The sequence below is a fragment of the Pagrus major genome, chromosome 15 (assembly GCF_040436345.1).
Source record: "Pagrus major chromosome 15, Pma_NU_1.0".
NCBI classification, from domain to species: Eukaryota; Metazoa; Chordata; class Actinopteri; order Spariformes; family Sparidae; genus Pagrus; species Pagrus major.
The window spans coordinates 17666857-17683810 of record NC_133229.1 but is presented as its reverse complement, the minus strand read 5'-3'; the positions used below and the strand labels follow the sequence as shown (position 1 = coordinate 17683810).

At 41.0% G+C, this 16954-nt stretch overlaps 2 protein-coding genes across 2 annotated transcripts; both read right to left on the bottom strand.

Annotated features, from left to right (window-relative positions):
- Positions 1-1223: 1223 nt before the first annotated feature.
- Positions 1224-10513, bottom strand: sanbr (SANT and BTB domain regulator of CSR). The gene is made up of 20 exons (XM_073482254.1): positions 10364-10513; positions 10044-10215; positions 9601-9697; positions 9097-9335; positions 8817-8875; positions 8197-8357; positions 7903-7989; positions 7603-7713; positions 7258-7381; positions 6945-7097; positions 5681-5823; positions 5428-5524; positions 5278-5310; positions 4958-5057; positions 2923-3008; positions 2431-2459; positions 2003-2076; positions 1754-1842; positions 1421-1503; positions 1224-1319 (listed from the first exon to the last, which is right to left on the bottom strand). Exons 1-20 carry the CDS (start codon positions 10511-10513, stop codon positions 1283-1285), a joined length of 2124 nt encoding a protein of 707 aa, XP_073338355.1. The 3' UTR covers positions 1224-1282.
- A 2545-nt stretch (positions 10514-13058) lies between these two features.
- pex13 (peroxisomal biogenesis factor 13) lies at positions 13059-16583 on the bottom strand. Its single transcript, XM_073482549.1, has 4 exons — positions 16436-16583; positions 15001-15716; positions 14297-14419; positions 13059-13508 (listed from the first exon to the last, which is right to left on the bottom strand). Exons 1-4 carry the CDS (start codon positions 16507-16509, stop codon positions 13141-13143), a joined length of 1281 nt encoding a protein of 426 aa, XP_073338650.1. The 5' UTR covers positions 16510-16583; the 3' UTR covers positions 13059-13140.
- Between the last annotated feature and the right edge of the window lie 371 nt (positions 16584-16954).

The following is a 16954-nucleotide window of genomic DNA, read 5'->3' as shown; positions in this document are numbered from 1 at the left end:
GAAACATTTGTAAATAAGTGCAGCATCTGTCTCGCCCAGTTGGCTGGACTTCACCACTAAGGGACAGGGACAGTTCACCCCAAAATCTAAAGTACATATTTTTCCTCTTACCTGTAGTACCTATTTATCCATCTAGATTGTTTAGGTGCGAGTTGCAGAGTTTTGGGGTTTAACAGTCGTAGAGATGTCTGACTTCTCAATTTGAAAAACTTGACAGCAATGTGTCCTTCCAGAAACTGTGACCCGTTACTAAAGACAATCCACAGACCTCGTTGTGAGAGGTTTCATGAACTAGAACTATTTTCCTTCCACCAAACTACATCTGCAAACTGAACTGCAGTGCAAAAGGAAGTGTGCATCTACTCATGGACGAGACGTTCGTGCTCATGAAAGCAATAATGTGAATATTAATGTCCTCAGCTGAGCTGTGACGTTAGCTAGCTTAATTATCTTAGTTAGTTAACCTCTTGCCCATGAGTAGATTGATACTTCCTCCTGCTCAGTGATACAGAAAAGATATAGTGCTCAAAACAAGAGTAACTGGGTCATGATTTCACGAAACAGACATAGCTGTTGAGGTTTCCAAATGTATTCTTTTGGCGCTTTGACCACAAAAAGCCGAGTGCCATCTGGTTCCATTATATTTGAATGAGGGCAGACATCTCAACAGCTGATATCTCCAAAACTCAGCAGCTCACACCAATCAATCTAGATGGATAAACAGTAGTAGAGGAGAAATATGTATTCATTTTGGGGTGAACTGTCCCTTTGATGTGACCAGCAGATTAACTGAAGTAAACTGGATTTACTGGATCTAAATAAGACAAGATATTCAGGTAAGATGGCTGGAAAAGAATAAAGTAGCATTTCTCATGTTGTCCTTTGTAGGTGTCTCCAACTTGTCTCACTCCCAAAATAAGACACACTGAGAGGCTGATCAGTTCAAGTGCCTTTCCTAAAGGCTGAGCTGGATCCAGACTTCTCCTTGTTTTTCAAGGACTGACCACAGCTGCACAAACAAACAGCTAGCAGAGTGACGGAGAAGGATGCGGTTGATGGTGATCCATACGTAGTCACCTGAGTTAAGCAGAGAGGGAGGGAGGGAACAAGACTGACAGGGGGTGAGGGTGAGGAAAGAGTCCACAGCTGGGTTAATAGTGCGAGAGGGGCTGCCAGGAGGAAGTTATTTAGTTGCACTGAGCCCTCGGAGAAGGACCTCGCCTTCTCCTCTTCATCAGTTTTCATGCTGGTCTCTTCATCGGCTCAGAGGCCTTTTAGTCCTTTATGTTGTCCGGATTTGAGCGTAGCGCATTTTAGATCTACGAAGAAAGAAGATAACGGTGAATTATTTAATGGGTCATGATGAGGTGTGTGTGTATGTATGTGTGGAGCTGTTTGTGTGTGTGTGTGTGTAGAGTACCTGGGTGTCTTTTCTGAACTCTGTCTGGATTGAGAGGTACTCTTAAACTGCGCTTCCAGTCTGGAGTAGATTCCCCCTGTAGGCTAAACACACATGCAGACACACACACACACACACACACACACACACACACACACACACACACACACACACACACACACACACACACGTACAAATTGTTGAGAATGAAAACAATCTAACATCAGGCAGCTGCAATAACTAGGACATTAGGGCTGTCAACACCAAACACGAGCACAAGATGTGAACTAAGACAACAACACTCTGATACTAACTAACACTGAGCATGTACATATTATATGAACTGACTCTTACCTCTTTTGTATCCTTCAATTTGCTCTGTTCCTGGTCTCCAAACCTCATCTTAGTCAGGTGTCCGATGATCTCCACCATGCGACGCTGGTCTGATTAATGAAGACAAAAGTTATTATAAAAGAATAAAAACACGACAGAACTTAGAAAATATGTAAGAATAAAAGAATAAAGAGCTTCTAATTTGAATGGGTGGTATAAACTTGATGTGTCTAATAATATCAAAGTATTAATAAGTCATTTCCTCCTTACCTTCCTCCCTCTGAGCGTCCTGGTTGTATCTCATGGAGCGAGAACTGTCCCACTTACTTTTCTGGACACTCACACTACAAAAAACCACAAACCACAGGCACTAGTGTTACGTTCAGGCAATGACACGGGGAAACACACACCTAGACCAGTGAGGTGTTGGCTTGAAGGCAAAATATCTTCTTCAGAATCCTGATAAGGGAAGTTTGCTGTTACACTGATCTTTAGTAGGTGAAATAAATGTTTCTTTGTTGCAGCCCTAGATACATATAATAAGTGTCAGAGAAAACTTTAATTCACAATATTCAAAACAATTTAATTCAAATAAAAGCAAGCATGAACACACTTCCACTTTTATCTGAAATTGTAGATACAAAAACATGTAAACTTGAGTTTGTTCTAAATGAAGTTGTGTTTGCAGATGAACTTACGTGAAAGGTGTGTTGTCCCTGGTCTGAGACTGAGGGAAGAAAATCAGAACAGAACGCAGGTTTTAGGTTTGTATTGTGTTATTTAGGTAGGAATAATCAATACAGTTAAAATATCTACTGTTAATACAATAGATCCAAATGTAACCATAGAGTGAGTACAAAAGGAAATATACAGTATAAATACAGGTAATGGAAGCTAATGGAAATTAAATAGCAGCCATAAATAAGATCAAGAGTAGTAGAGTCAACTCTAACTACAAATACATGGAAGCTGAATCAATAAAAAGTCGATATATTGTAAAAAGCAAGAGATCCACATCTATATTGAAGACATTTCCATCATTTAAAGCCCTAACTGGACTCTAAATTCAACTTTACACTGTATTGTACCACGAAACCAAAACAGAAAACTTTTTGATATTCTAGTTGCATTATTTTGCCGTTTTTCCCTCCACTGTAGAATTTGATTTAAATATCAATGAACTGACTCACTTTCTCTGTTTTGTCTTTGCGTTGGAAGTTTGGAGAGGACATTTGTTTTTTCAGAGGTCTGTGGGCCTTCTTGGCCTTCTTAGCAGCTGGAAACAGAAAAACACAAAAACATGATGAATACGCTGATGGCGTCTGATGCCATCTGCTGGACAAACAGAGCAACTAATTATTTTCCATCCTTAAAAAAAGGCTGGAAGTCACAACAGTGAAATGCTAAAAATAAACGTGATTAATATGTAGACTGGGGGTGGAACAGTGGTGATGAGCTATAAATAGAAAGATGTTTCATTATGCATCCTCATTTTACATTTATCATTTAAACTACAGCAGTGACTCAGTGTTGAAATGAGGCAGCTAGCAGCTCCACAAAGGTCAAAGGAATAACACTATGAAACATTTCATGCAAAAAAAGCACGACATTTATAAAGAGGTCAGGTGTGATTAATGATCACAGAACATGAGACCCTGAAGGCGTCATATGTTACATGATTAAATGCAAGTCTGAGTGATGCAAAATGTCGACTTTAACGTTTAATTTCTGTGATTTCTCCTCTCACAACACTATTTCCTCAGATAACATGAGAAAGTGCAAATGTCTGTCTAGTATAAGAAAAAGAAAAGTACATTTAGTGCATGATTATGAAAAAGAAACACCTGTTATGTTATGATACACCGAAAACTTCACCCTATCAGCCTAATAACTATGCTGCAGTAATAACCGTTATGACTTTCAATCACTGTCCACTGCTCGAAAAGGTTTTCTGTGATTACCACAATTAACAATAAAAACTGCAATTAAACTGTCATTACAAGACAAGTCTGTTATCATGGTAATGACAAGACAGTTATGAGCCTGATATTAAACCTCACAACAGCATTTTAGTTACATGATTATATCCATGACTTATTTCTTTCAGACAAGCAGTGGGCCATCTCTTTTCAACAAAACACATAGCATCACAGGTTCATCGGAGTGTAATTCTTATTATTCACTGAGTTAAAATACCAAAACTACACTCATAAACATAAATATAAACAAAGACATGTTTCATGAGTTGAAGTAAACGATCTGAGACTTTTTCTGTGTACACAAAAGACTAATTTCTCTCAACTTTTGAGCAGACGTTTGTTGCGGTAATGAAATGAACATTTATTTAATGGGCAACAGCTCTGGTGGACATTCCTGCAGTCAGCATGCCGACTGCACACTCCCTCCCGCAGCCACATCTGTGTTGTGGGATAAAACTGCACATTTTAAAGTGGCCTCTTATTATGACCAGTTTAAGACACACCTGTGCACTAATCATGCTGTTTAATCACATCTTGATATGCCACACCTGTCAGCTGGATGGAGTATCTTGGCAAAGGAGAACTGCTCACCATGTGCTCAAATTTTGACAAAAATACTGTAATTATTTTGTGTGCAACTGTGTTGAGTTTATAGTTCGTTCAGTGAACTAAAACCAGCTTGCTTATCTGTATATAATCTATGAAATAAATACTTTATAGTAATTTTGACAGCTAAAGCCTGTGCTCACCAACTTCATCTGGCAACTTGCTTTTAAGCTGAGGACGCTGCACAGGACTCCTGGCGGATGGATAAATTTCTTGTTTTTGTCAAGAAATAGTTCCACAAAACTCTCCCTAAAATCACAAAAGTTACTTTACTGTGTGTTCGGTTAAACAGTCGAGTTTCAACGTGTTATCTCATCTTACTTCTTCTTCTTCAGAGGTGGTGGTGGACTTATTTTTGTCAGGCCAGCCTTCTCTGGTTCTAGTCTTTATGCTAAGATAAGCTAACCATGTTTGGCTCCAGCTCTATACTTAATGCACAGACACAGGACAAGTATTAATGTTTTCATGTCACTCTTGGAAAGAAAATGAAATGATTTTTGTCAAAATGTTGAAATCCCTAATTAAGATAACTCGATTACATCCCTATAAATGTGTCTCAGATGAAACCACATCTTCTGTCACTCATTATTTCTTGTGAACACCACACATTCCAGTACAGCCCTAATAAACTCCACTCCACCTTGTTTCTTGGACAGCTCCTCTTCATCTCCCACCTCATCTTCAGTGACCTCTGACCCTGTGGTGTACTCCTCATCCTCTGACAGGAGAGACTGCTGCCTCTGGAGGGACAAATGTCACCCATTTCAGTTATTACCACTCATCTGCTTCATCACACTGACTTTAGATGGTAGCACCATCCATCTTGACATGTCACTAACCTAAGTCAAGATCTCAGTTAAAGCATATGTAGACAGCTGGCTAACAAGATAATCAGAATACACGCAGACCATGACTAGAACATAAGCAGATGTAATGAAGTAAATGAGAGAAAAGTCCTACCAGTTGCAGACTCCAGTTTTTCAAAAGGGAAAACTGGTTAAAAAGAGGAAGTAGCAGAAGTCAGAATCAGAAAAATTATATACGCAGCAAAGAGAGACACTGGTAGAAGAAAAGCATCAGACAGAGAGAAACACTCTATGAGAGACTTACAGTGCTGCCGTCTCCTCTCAGAGGTCCGAGCAGTGTTGGCTCCAAGAGAACATCACAGTCCTGAACCTTTTCTGCACTGGATGGAATCTCCTCAGTACTGACACACACACACACACAATAAAATAAAATGTCATTGAAACCTTTAATAACAAGTGACACACACACACACACACACACACACACACACACACACACACACACAGTGCCAGAAAAGTATCTTCAACCAATCCACACACTCACAGGTGGTGCTCACCTCTCTGCAGGTGGCGTGTTCGACAAACACACTGCGTCTCTGTGCAGCAGCAGGTCATTAAGGACTCTGGTCTGAGCTGAGGTCACCTCATCACAGTGCTCCTCATCAGGTACGTTCACTATGTGGTCTCGCATCTTACAGCCCTGAAAACAAAAACACATTTATACTTAATTGTATCTGGATCGAGCGGCATGGTGGTGTGACCCTCTAAAGGATAAACAGTTATAGTCAATGGATGAATCAGGATTTTCTGAAGCCTTAACACACAGCTTGACATGTCTTTCAGCCACAAATATATGTAGACTTAATACTGGGGTCAGTCTGGGGACATTTAGGATTCCAAAATGTTTTTTTCCAAAAAAACACTGAATTAAATACATCACTGAGAAATAACTTTAGCCATTTAACTCTTGTTGACCTCCGTGTTATGTGTGTCAGGATGAACTGTGAGCTTCATTTATTAATGCTCTGTAGCTGCAGACGATAACAGGGGTCAGTAGCCATCCCAGCATGAAGTGGAAGGAGGGCATGGAAACCCTCTGGACAAGCTACTTATCTGCATGATTTTACAAGCGAAAGTAAATAATCTTAGTAATGAGTAAAGAATACAAGTAATGGCAATTGACAGGCAGCTAACTGTTTTACTAACCATTTGAAGAGAAAGCACACAGGGTTTGATTTATGTAATATTAGTTAATGTTGAATCAACTAGTTAAGTGTTTTGGTTAAGAGCTGTTATAAAGGTTTGAAAAGAATACAAAGCATATTGTCCAACCCCAATTCCAACAAAAGTGGGGATGCTGTATGGAACATAAATAAAACAGATATATTTAATGTTTTACCTCATCATCTTCATTGATTTATGTATCTGTATGCTTATTCCTAATTTGCTGCCAGCAAAACATTTCAAACAAGTTGGGACAGGGGCATAAAGGAATAAATATGTAAAACCACAATCACAAACAGCACTGACACTATCCCTGACAGATGCCAAAAGATTGCTGCAGTACTGTTCCACTTAGTGAACTGGGTGATCGTATCATGATTGGGTATGAAAGGGGGCATCCTCGAGAGTCTTTCACAAGCAAGGATGGGGCGAGGTTCACCACTTTGTCAAACACATGACTGTATAAAGGTTATCACTACATGGACTCAGGAACACTTAAAACATTAATGTGTTGATTCTCTTGTACATTATTGTGGCACAATATAGCATTATTACACAACGGGGATAAAGTGTGTGTGCCTGTGTGTGTGTCCATACCTTGGGCATACCAGTCGGATCAAAGCGGAGAACCCTCTGGTTGCAGCAGGGGTAGATTCCTGCACCGTGCCAGCCTTTCTCTATACCCATGCCAGGATACAGCACACTGTCTGGGTGGTACTTACAGTGGGTCAGCTCTGCACACACAAACACCTACACGCATACACATGGACGCCCACACATAGAAACTCTTTAGGTGAGGTTGAATATACTCTGTCATAAGTGCTCAGGTTGATGGTATCAGCCTTGCTTAATTTTGCATCATGCAGCAGACATGTGACTCCAAGTCCAAGTTAAGCATGTCTAAAGGCACCTGTTGGCAGCGGAAGCAGGTGAGGTAGTTGATGGTACCCCAGATTCTCCAGTAGACCAGGACCCAGGACTTGAGCTCCTCATACAGACTTGTGATGTATTCATGTACATCCCAACTCTTCTGTCTGCAAATGCACACACACACACACACACACACACACACACACACACACACACACACACACACACACACATACACATGAATACACACTGACTGTGAATGCAAATGAGATATTTCTGTTCTCCATGAATTACTGCTGACAGCTACAGAACTATGAACTACAGACATAACAATGAGTCCATGTATAGGACAAGGCTTTGTCATATCAAACAGCTGCTATAATACCTGGTGTGTGTATAGATGATTTCTCCACGAGCATCAATGTTGATTTTCCCTGGAACACAAGAAATCTTCCTCTCTGTGTCTTTGGTCAGCATCTTAAGGCACAGACCACACCTGGGAACAAACACACACATATATACAACAGTTAGACTGCCAACTGTAACAAGAGGACAAATCGAATATAAAGGCAAAAATAAAAGTGCAACAAATGTTAAAGTAATAAAGTCACACACATAAACTGGGATTAAGCAGTGAGATAGGTAACTGCTTGTAGAAACTAAGAAACTAAGTGCTCCTCCTCACCTGTAGAGAGTGGAGGCGTTTCCTGGTGAATCTCTGCTCTGGTAGTTTGGATCGAAGAGACGCTCAATTTTCTTCTGAAACAATTTGCTTTAAGGGTGAAATAAAATAAAAAAAGGTATTCTGCATTAGGCTGCTTTTGCTTTTTTATGTTGACACAAATAGACGCACATATTTGATGAAAAACATTAACCGAGTGACTGTGACATGTGTAAGGATGACCTCAGATCATAGATGAAACTCTGTTTATATAAGATTCATCACATTGCTTTGAGACATGCCTTCCCATCTTGTCACCTTTTGAACTTGTCTTTTTTGTCCCTGATGTCATCAGCCTCGTTGTGGTTGAAGAGTTCGGCGATGCGTGTTGCCAGGTTGCTGTTGATGCAGTTCATGTTGCAGGGTGTAGCCACGATGGCGCTCATGTGTTTGTGGCAGTACTGGATGCACTCCTCCACCTGAACACGAACAAACATACACCGCTCTCATAAGACCTTTCACAGCAATGGTATATTTAGTGGTAACTTCTACATGGATACTAATCAAACACTACTTTATCATTGATATGTTGTTAGTACTTAATAAGTACAGCAGTGGTGAGTAAATTTACTGAAAACTGGAAGCAAAAGAACATCTACACTCTAAAGAGCCATGCAACACAAACTTAACAGAGCTCTATGTATGGGCCTCTTGTTTTTCCTGGACTAGGAGAGATTAACAATAACCAGTTCTGAAACATACACAACTCTGCAAGCTTCTCATGCTTTTCAGGCAACTCTGAGGCTCCAGCATCTTCACTATAAGATATTCTTGGGAGTACGTTGTTGAAAGGCCACATACCAATAGATTTTTACATCTGAAAAGCAAAAGGCCCGAAGCACATCACCACACTTTGCGTCACAGGTCACAACACTTACTAACGTATCCATCTTCAAGAACTCGGAGGAGATCAGGATTGAGATCACATTGCTGGGCTCTGTAACCGACAAACACCACATGACCAACCAACCAAGCAAACCCCACAACCAACAAACAGCACAGAACACACAGCCAGTGACCCACCAAACACACACCACGTTTAGTGACCAATAAGTCGAGCACTGTCCACGAATTTACACAAACAGGTGGTGTAAGTGACAGCTCAGGCATTCCCATGTGTAATAATGTCATATCTGTTATTGTTTTACAGTTTTTTACCGAGCCGCGGTTTGTCCTTGTTTCCCTCTCCTGCAGAGTTCCTCCTGACGTAGTTCATGAGCCAGTCGAATATCTGCACATCACAGTGGACGGAAATATCCACCTCCTCCCACCTCTGTGGATCCACGGACAAGTACTCAGCAAAGTAACGCATCTCTTTAACTAGAAGATCTCTGGGACATGTGAAGTCCTGCTTCAGGTTCTTGGTCTCGTCACACACATGGATGACCATGTTGGGACTGCAGGAAAAAAATTCAAATCCATTGTTCAAAAAAATTATAACTGACAGTAAAACCCACTGCCAAATATGAGAACACAGAAATTCAAACAATCCACAGCTGCCTTCAAGCCCACAGGGCATCAGTGATTCACACTTTTTGACAGATGGAGGGTGATTTGAAGATAGAGAAAGTGTGTTTCTATGTGTGAGGAGTCAGTATGTATTTTAATGAGTTCACTGCAGTGGGAAAAAAAAACACCTGAGGATGAGTTCTCAGTACTTACTCTCTTGGCCTCTGAGGTTTGTCGTTCTCCTCTGTTGAGACTCTTCTCTCTTTCTTCTCCACAGTACTGACTCTTCCTGAGGGCGTCGACTTGGAGCCTGCTGACACCAACAGAACATTTTTTAAATACACTCTAAACCTCGTTATCAAATAACAGTAACCATCAATACCACAGACAAACATTATTTGGTGCTGAAATACATTTTAATGAAGTATTGTACTGCTCTGAAATATAAGTTTGTTCTAGTAGTCCATGTCTTCTATTGAAGCTGAATTAAGGCCTTTTTAAGACTTAAGACCTGCAGATACCATGTATAAATTAATTTTAAAAAAGATTAACGAGTTAAAATAGCAGTGTAAAAACTATTTTTACTGCCCAGCTCTTGTTGAAGAAAACTAGGTGAAAAAATGTTATCTGTGCTACTCAGGATGGTGCTGTCTGACCTGTAACTTTGCCGCTGGTCTGGCTGCTTCCTGTCTCCACTACGTCCCCAGTGTCCAGCAGCGTGGACAGGCCATCTGGAGGGGAGGGGCTTCCTTCTGTCAGGGCGTTACATTGGTTGTCCACATGGGGAAAACCCCCTGTGCTCTTCAGCTCATCAAATCGGCGGGCACACTGTAAGATCCCATCAGTGCCACAGTGTTATTTCTTATCAACAAGTCAGGTCTAATGTTAGAAACCATGAGATGATAAATGGATGGTACTGGACAGATGAAGGGGTGGATGGATGGAAGCGTTCATAGTTATCCGGCATTCCAGTTACCTCCTTGGGAGTGAATCCAGGAACTAGCTTGGCCACATTGTCCCAGTTTATGGGCTGGGGCACTCCCCATAGAGATCCCAGCACCATGTCCAAAACCAGGACGTTGTTGTCATAGGGAAAGTTGTTGTTGTCTGAGCAGAAGCGGCTCATCTCTAAAGAGGAAGAGAGGCAAGAAACAAACAGGCAGCAAGTCAACAATGAGTGACTCAATCTGTATGATCATCATATCAAAATAGAGCCGAAATGATTGGTTGATCATGATTGGGATTTTTTTTCAAGCAAGAAAACTAAACACACTCTTATCCCAGCTCCTCGAATTTCCTGCTTTATTTTGACTTACGTGATGTAAACTGAATATTTTGGGGCTTTTGATGAGCTTTTTCATAATTTACTGACATTTTATAGCCCGAATGATACATTTTTCGATCACAATAAGGAAAATAACAGCTAGTTGCAGCCTTAAAATATTCAAGTTATGAAGAAGTTTGAGACCACTCCTCTCTCAAGTGAGATGGGCTATGATACACAAAATCAATGCATCAGTCCTGATTGATGAATACTGTCCAGTTGTAGTCATAACTGAGAATGTAACTGGTGAAGAGTAATCTAATTACTTAGACTTAGTTTAGCCAGTTTCTATAAAGGACAGCCTTATTTCGATACTAATATTAACATCTGGTTAACTTACTCACATTAATCAAAACAAGTAGACAGGCATTAATATAAACTGTGTATGAATTGCTTTTTAAAACATTTTGTTTGGTGAGTGACATCTGTGAAGTGCGTCATTCACTATAATTTAAACTATGGTTTTCTAGCCCTAAATACAAGACACGTCACTACATCCTGAAGGCTTTGCACAGCTTCACTCTCCATAATGTTAGCAGCCAAGGACCTAAACCTTTTTACATAAATGTGTTGATATGGGAGTATTATATAAATTCATGGCAAGATATACAACAGAGAAACTTAGTGGTGTCAGTAGTGATGCTAGCGCAGGCCGAGTCCCTCTGTCCTCCTCCGGCTGCAACAACACCGGGTGCTTTTGGGTCAAATTAAATCAGCTGGTTCTCCTAATAAACCTTATTCAAATAGCAAGAGTGGTAAAATATCGTTAACATACTTATCTGGCGTCAGATATATTCCTCCAAGTCGTCTAGTACAATAAACTCTGCTGGGTCCACTCTCATGTCATTGTGGATGGATGATGCTGCTGATGCTGCGCTCGTCTCCTACCGGCTAACTGCAACCATTGCTAATGCTAGCTAACTTTGCGGGACAGGATCCGCTGCCTTCACGTACTCGTCGTAAACTCCGTAACACAAGCTCCACACGACGTGTCACGACCACCAGTAAAGCGGTCGCATATATTACTCAGTCGTTATCAGGTGCTGCTGTCGTCTTCAAAATAGGCGTCGTCATGTCAAGATGGATACATTGTGAGACATACACAATCATAAACAATTTTGCTCACTTTTATGGAAGTTGGCAAGTCCTGCAAAGTCTTTTTAACTGAACTGGCTATGCAATCAATTATCTACGACATTCATAAAACACTGTGATCACGAGGTACAAATCAAAGTACTGTTTCCAATATCATGATTTGAACCTCAAAACTCAATTGCATCCGCAACCTGGTGTTTCCGATGGTCACTGAAGGTAGCATATGCTTCAGTAGCTAGCATGACAGCTCGCTTAGTTAGCTGCTACTTAGTATAGATGTTTGTATGTTTAACCCCAGTTGCTCGGGGGGAAATGTTACAGGCGCGCTGCACTGTCACGACACAAACACGGCGGTCAAGGTTTTAAATATTTAGAAATATAAATGCTTTTTGTTTGGGTCCGTCTGTATCTGCGACGCTGACTCGTCCCCGTTGCCGCACTGCAGCAGGTTAGGCGTCCTGTTGCTAAGACACGGCGGCCGTAAATCGCCTGTTTCTACCACAAATCCTCCTCAGACGTCTCAACAACAAAACATGTGCACGGAAAACAATACAAACAATAATATTACTGCAATACAAAATAAAAACAAACATCCTGCCTTTACTGTTATACATACTTTATATCATCCAACTAACTTGATAACAAAACTACACAAAAGGACAAAAATTATTTTTGAAAAACTTTATTTTCAAAATAAGTATATTAAATATTTACAAAATTACTTTCTTTGACTAACTGTTGAAAATGTGCAAAATTAGCCCCCTTTTTCATTTTAAATGAATCCAATCCCATTTGCTTCACAGAGAAGACAAAGGACCAGGCAGCCTGCAGGTGAAGTACAAGGTTACATAATTACATTGTCAAACTAAATACCCTGGCTTTGTCCCTATACTGTCAGTTTGCAGATGATGTATCAGTGCACCTCATTACTTTAAATGTTGAACTAATTCCTGTTATCAAACAATCTCAAGATATTACATCTTATATCAGACATGATCTGAAGAACAGCAGTGTACCTTAAATACAGCATGCACAAAACTTTCTTTCTTGTACAAGCTCTGACTTGATATATAGAAACAATATGTCCTCAAGAGTATTACAATAAACGTGTGTACTGAAACCATTTTGAGCAATAACCCTTTTCAGAAGGTCCAGATTGTGTTTGCTGATCTTAATCGTTATAGATGAGACAATGAACTAGCGTCATGGTGTTTCCCATGATATCTAAAGTCTGCTGATTATTAGTCAAGATTCAAGTTAAATGCTGCAAACAAGTACTGACTGAGCAAACTTGTGTTAACACACATAGTCATACAGAGATATGCATATAAGCATCACAAGTCAGTCTTCTCAGGGATGTTAAGCGCTGTGCTGGAGGGCAAACTGGAGTTGGATGTTCCCACACTGAAGGAAGCTGGTGTTTCTGTGTACACCGACTCAAGCAGTTCCTCTGTGGAAGCCAAAGCGGGGGTTGAACCAAGGCCGGGGGTAAATCCTAGAGCAGGATTTGACTCTGGATGTGCAGCAAGGGCTGTCTGAGAGGCCTGCGTGTTGCCTTGCTGGACCTGAGCGAGCCTCTCCATTTCTGCGTGCTTACGGCCTCTCCTCTTGCCAAGGACCTTCACATAGTTGGCTGGGACAAGTCCTGTGGTTTGACCGTCCACGCTGGCCAGCAGCCAGCCTCGCACCCTGGGCTGTTGCTCTAAAAAGAGGGGAGAATATAAGGTCATTATCTGAGCTCGTCAACATGGGGTAATGTTCACAACTATCTGTGTGAAAAAACACTGTTCTGATGTTCCCATTCCATCATTGACAATTTGTTTGATGATATAAACTTTAAAAGGCTATTTGATTGATATCTTAGTGATATAAGCTGTTTTATGAGGATGACAAAAAATACTCTTCCATATTACAAAACAGCATTCAGCAATTTTGGCACTTAAACTCCAAACAATACATAACAAAGTTAAGGAAATAGCCTTCTGTTAATCTCTTAAAGGATATGTTCACCCAAAAAGAAAATTCAGCCAAAAAAGAAAAAAAATTTAAAGCAAACTCAAAAGCAAACATATGACATTCAGAACAAATAACACAATGAAAAAACATTTTAAGAAGCTTTCTAAATTCAATGAGAATTTAATTGCACCCCTACAATAATAATGCTATTAAAACAAGTCTCAAATGTAACTGACTTCAGCAGCGTTGTCTCTAATAATTTAAATAACTAATTTCCAGAAGTTTAAACTTAGACTAGACCAAAAGAAAACAGTTAAAATTGAGCACAACTTAATCTTTAGGTTAAACATGGTCCAAAAACAATATTGCATCACATTGTCAACAGTTAACATTAGTAAGGATGCTCATTTAAAAAAAACAAACACATTATTGTGAGTGGGAAGACACAATATAACAAACTATGGCAATATGAAAATAAATGTGAATGTTAATAAAATATTATTGAGAACAGAAACTAATGTCCAGATCTCTCACCTTTTGGGGCAAGGTTAAGCATGTCTCCACTCCGCACAGAGATCTCCTCCTCAGAGGCAGCTGAAAAGTCATACTCTGCTCTGGCCACTACATGGTCATCCTCTCCGCTCGCCCAGTTGGTGGCTGAATGAAGAAACACAAAACATCTTTACTTGTTACAGTTGGGAATAAAACACAGGTCACGTGCACAAACACTATGACATTCATCAGCTCCCCTGGTATAGAATCTATCTTCATTGATCTTTGGTGAAATCCCTCTCTTGTTGTTCGTCGCACACACACACGCAAAAAAAAAAAATCGACTCATACTTGCTGCCTTGTGTACAACTGATGTTAATCTTTGACCTTTTCCAGCTACTATCAGAGTGACCAGTGAAGGTTGTTTAGTTGATATTATCTAGAGCAGTGGTTCTCAACTGCTTTCGACTGAGCCACAAGAGAGTTTTCATTCCAAGTGATTGATAATGCCAGCGGTTGGGGAAAAAAACAAAACCTCAAAGACTTGGGCCTTGATGGCACCTGGTGAGAGCTGCTGATCAAAGTGAAAAAGAGAGCCCCAAATACAGCTTGTTACAGCACTGAACCTAAACGTGTAAGGAGGCAGATTTGAGAACAGCTCCCACACTTAAAAAGTTATGTGTAAGAAAAAATGGAGATGTTCATCATCTAATCTGCAAGTACAAAGTCGTGAATGTTAGTCTCACCGCTTTCTTCCGAGCCAGGGCTGGAGCTCAGCAGCTTCCAGATAAGGTAGGGTCCCCCGAGGACTACTGCGAAAAACAGAAGGATTGGCCAGGACTTCACAGTCTGATCCTCCACCCCTGCTCCATCTCCTCTGGATGCACTTGTAGCCAGGGCATCACTTGTACTGTCTGCCCACAAGTCCTCAACCTCAGAGTCTGACCTTCTCCCCAGCAGCCTCTGCAACCGTCGGTACAGGTAGCGCAAGGTGCGTACCAGAGCAAAGGCTGACAAAACTCGGGTGAAGTGTGCACGCAGCCGTGTAAGGTGGTTGGCTACGTCCAGCACAGCACGGAAACTGTTATACACCGCTGAGAAGGTGGCGTCCAGCATCATGCTAACTGAGGCAAAGGCCTGGACAATGCTCTCGATGGACTGGAAGGCACCGCGGCTGCTCTCCTCAGCCTGCTGCACAAATCGGCTGGGGGCGACTTCCTCCATGTGGGAGAGGCGGTTGTACCCTCCAAGGCCATAGCCGCCGCCACCACCACCATAGCTGTAGGGGCTGTACCCCCCATACATGGAGCTCCCATAGGGGCTGTAAGAAGAGGTGAAAGAGCTGTAGGAAGGACGGTAGGTCTGCTGGACGGGACGAGGGGGCACTGGGGGCACCATCCGGGTCAGAACAGGAGGGCCTGCAGAGGCAGAGGGGCCTGCATAGGGTCCAATGTTTGTAGACCTGTTTGGTAAGAAGGTCAAGACAAGATATACAGTTTAATACCATCATAAGACAGAGAAAAAGCAGCAGGCCATTACATTTTAGAAGCTGGAAACAGCCAATGTATGACATTTTCCTTGAAAACGACTGAAACAATTAATCGACCATAATCAACTAATCAATTAATCGACTAATAAGTCAACTGGGCTTGCTAAAATAAGCTTGAATATCAAAAATTGAATACTTCACTCTTGGTAAAAACGTTATAGATATGGAAACAATATGTCCTCAACTAAATAGTGCTTTATTCAAGTCATTAGTGACGCAAATACGATGAGAGGGAGACGTTTTCAAAGCTACCCTTAGTGAGGGAGGGCTATTAAAAGTTATTATTTCTGAAGGGAGCCTGGCCATAAACAATTTCTAACTTACTCCACAACACTGCACATGACGGGGCCTCGCTGGGCCTAACTTGTTGATTAGCTGCTTTACAGCGGTTACTTTGGTTATATATGTGGCTGTCGTTGGCAAACTGTTCTTACATATGGATTTACGATTGGTGATCTTGAATAATACATAGCACAAAGTCAAAGTCTCCACTGTTTGGATGATAAGCCCTCACTTGTGCAACAACCTTAGCGTAGGATAGCTACGGCTAGCAACAACAGCTAACCAGCAGCAGTCGGTACACACTAAAACACGTCATATGATGGCGGGCGAGCTTAACACGGCCTGTTTACCTGTAGTTCACAGGTGCACTCATTGCCCCAGGAATCCGCCTTTCCCATGGCTTTGGTGGAGGCTGTGAATCCATCGCAAAATATGTCCACAAAGTCCGAAAGCAGCACACCGAGCCCTGTTTCCCCTAAATGCTTCTCCTGCTGCCTTCATGCGCACCTCGTAATTTCCACTTTCTGTCATCATTACTCATGGGTATGTGGATTCATTGCTCTAAAGGGGCTATAAATGACATTGAATAATATTGGATTCATTTAAGATAGGCTGTATAATTTTGTCTATTTAACTTGTTTGCTCCGTGTCTTAATCTGCAGACGTATAATGGAATTTCCATGAGCGAAATCAAATTCCACTCAACTTTTTCCGACAACTCATAAAGGCACCAAATGAACGACCAGAGGTGTTGTGGTCAGACCAGAATAATTGATAATAGATAGATAAGAGTTTAAATCTGTCCAAATCAATGCAAAGACTTGACATTTTTGTAATTTTTTAATTAGTGTAATTTTCTTTTCACTGCT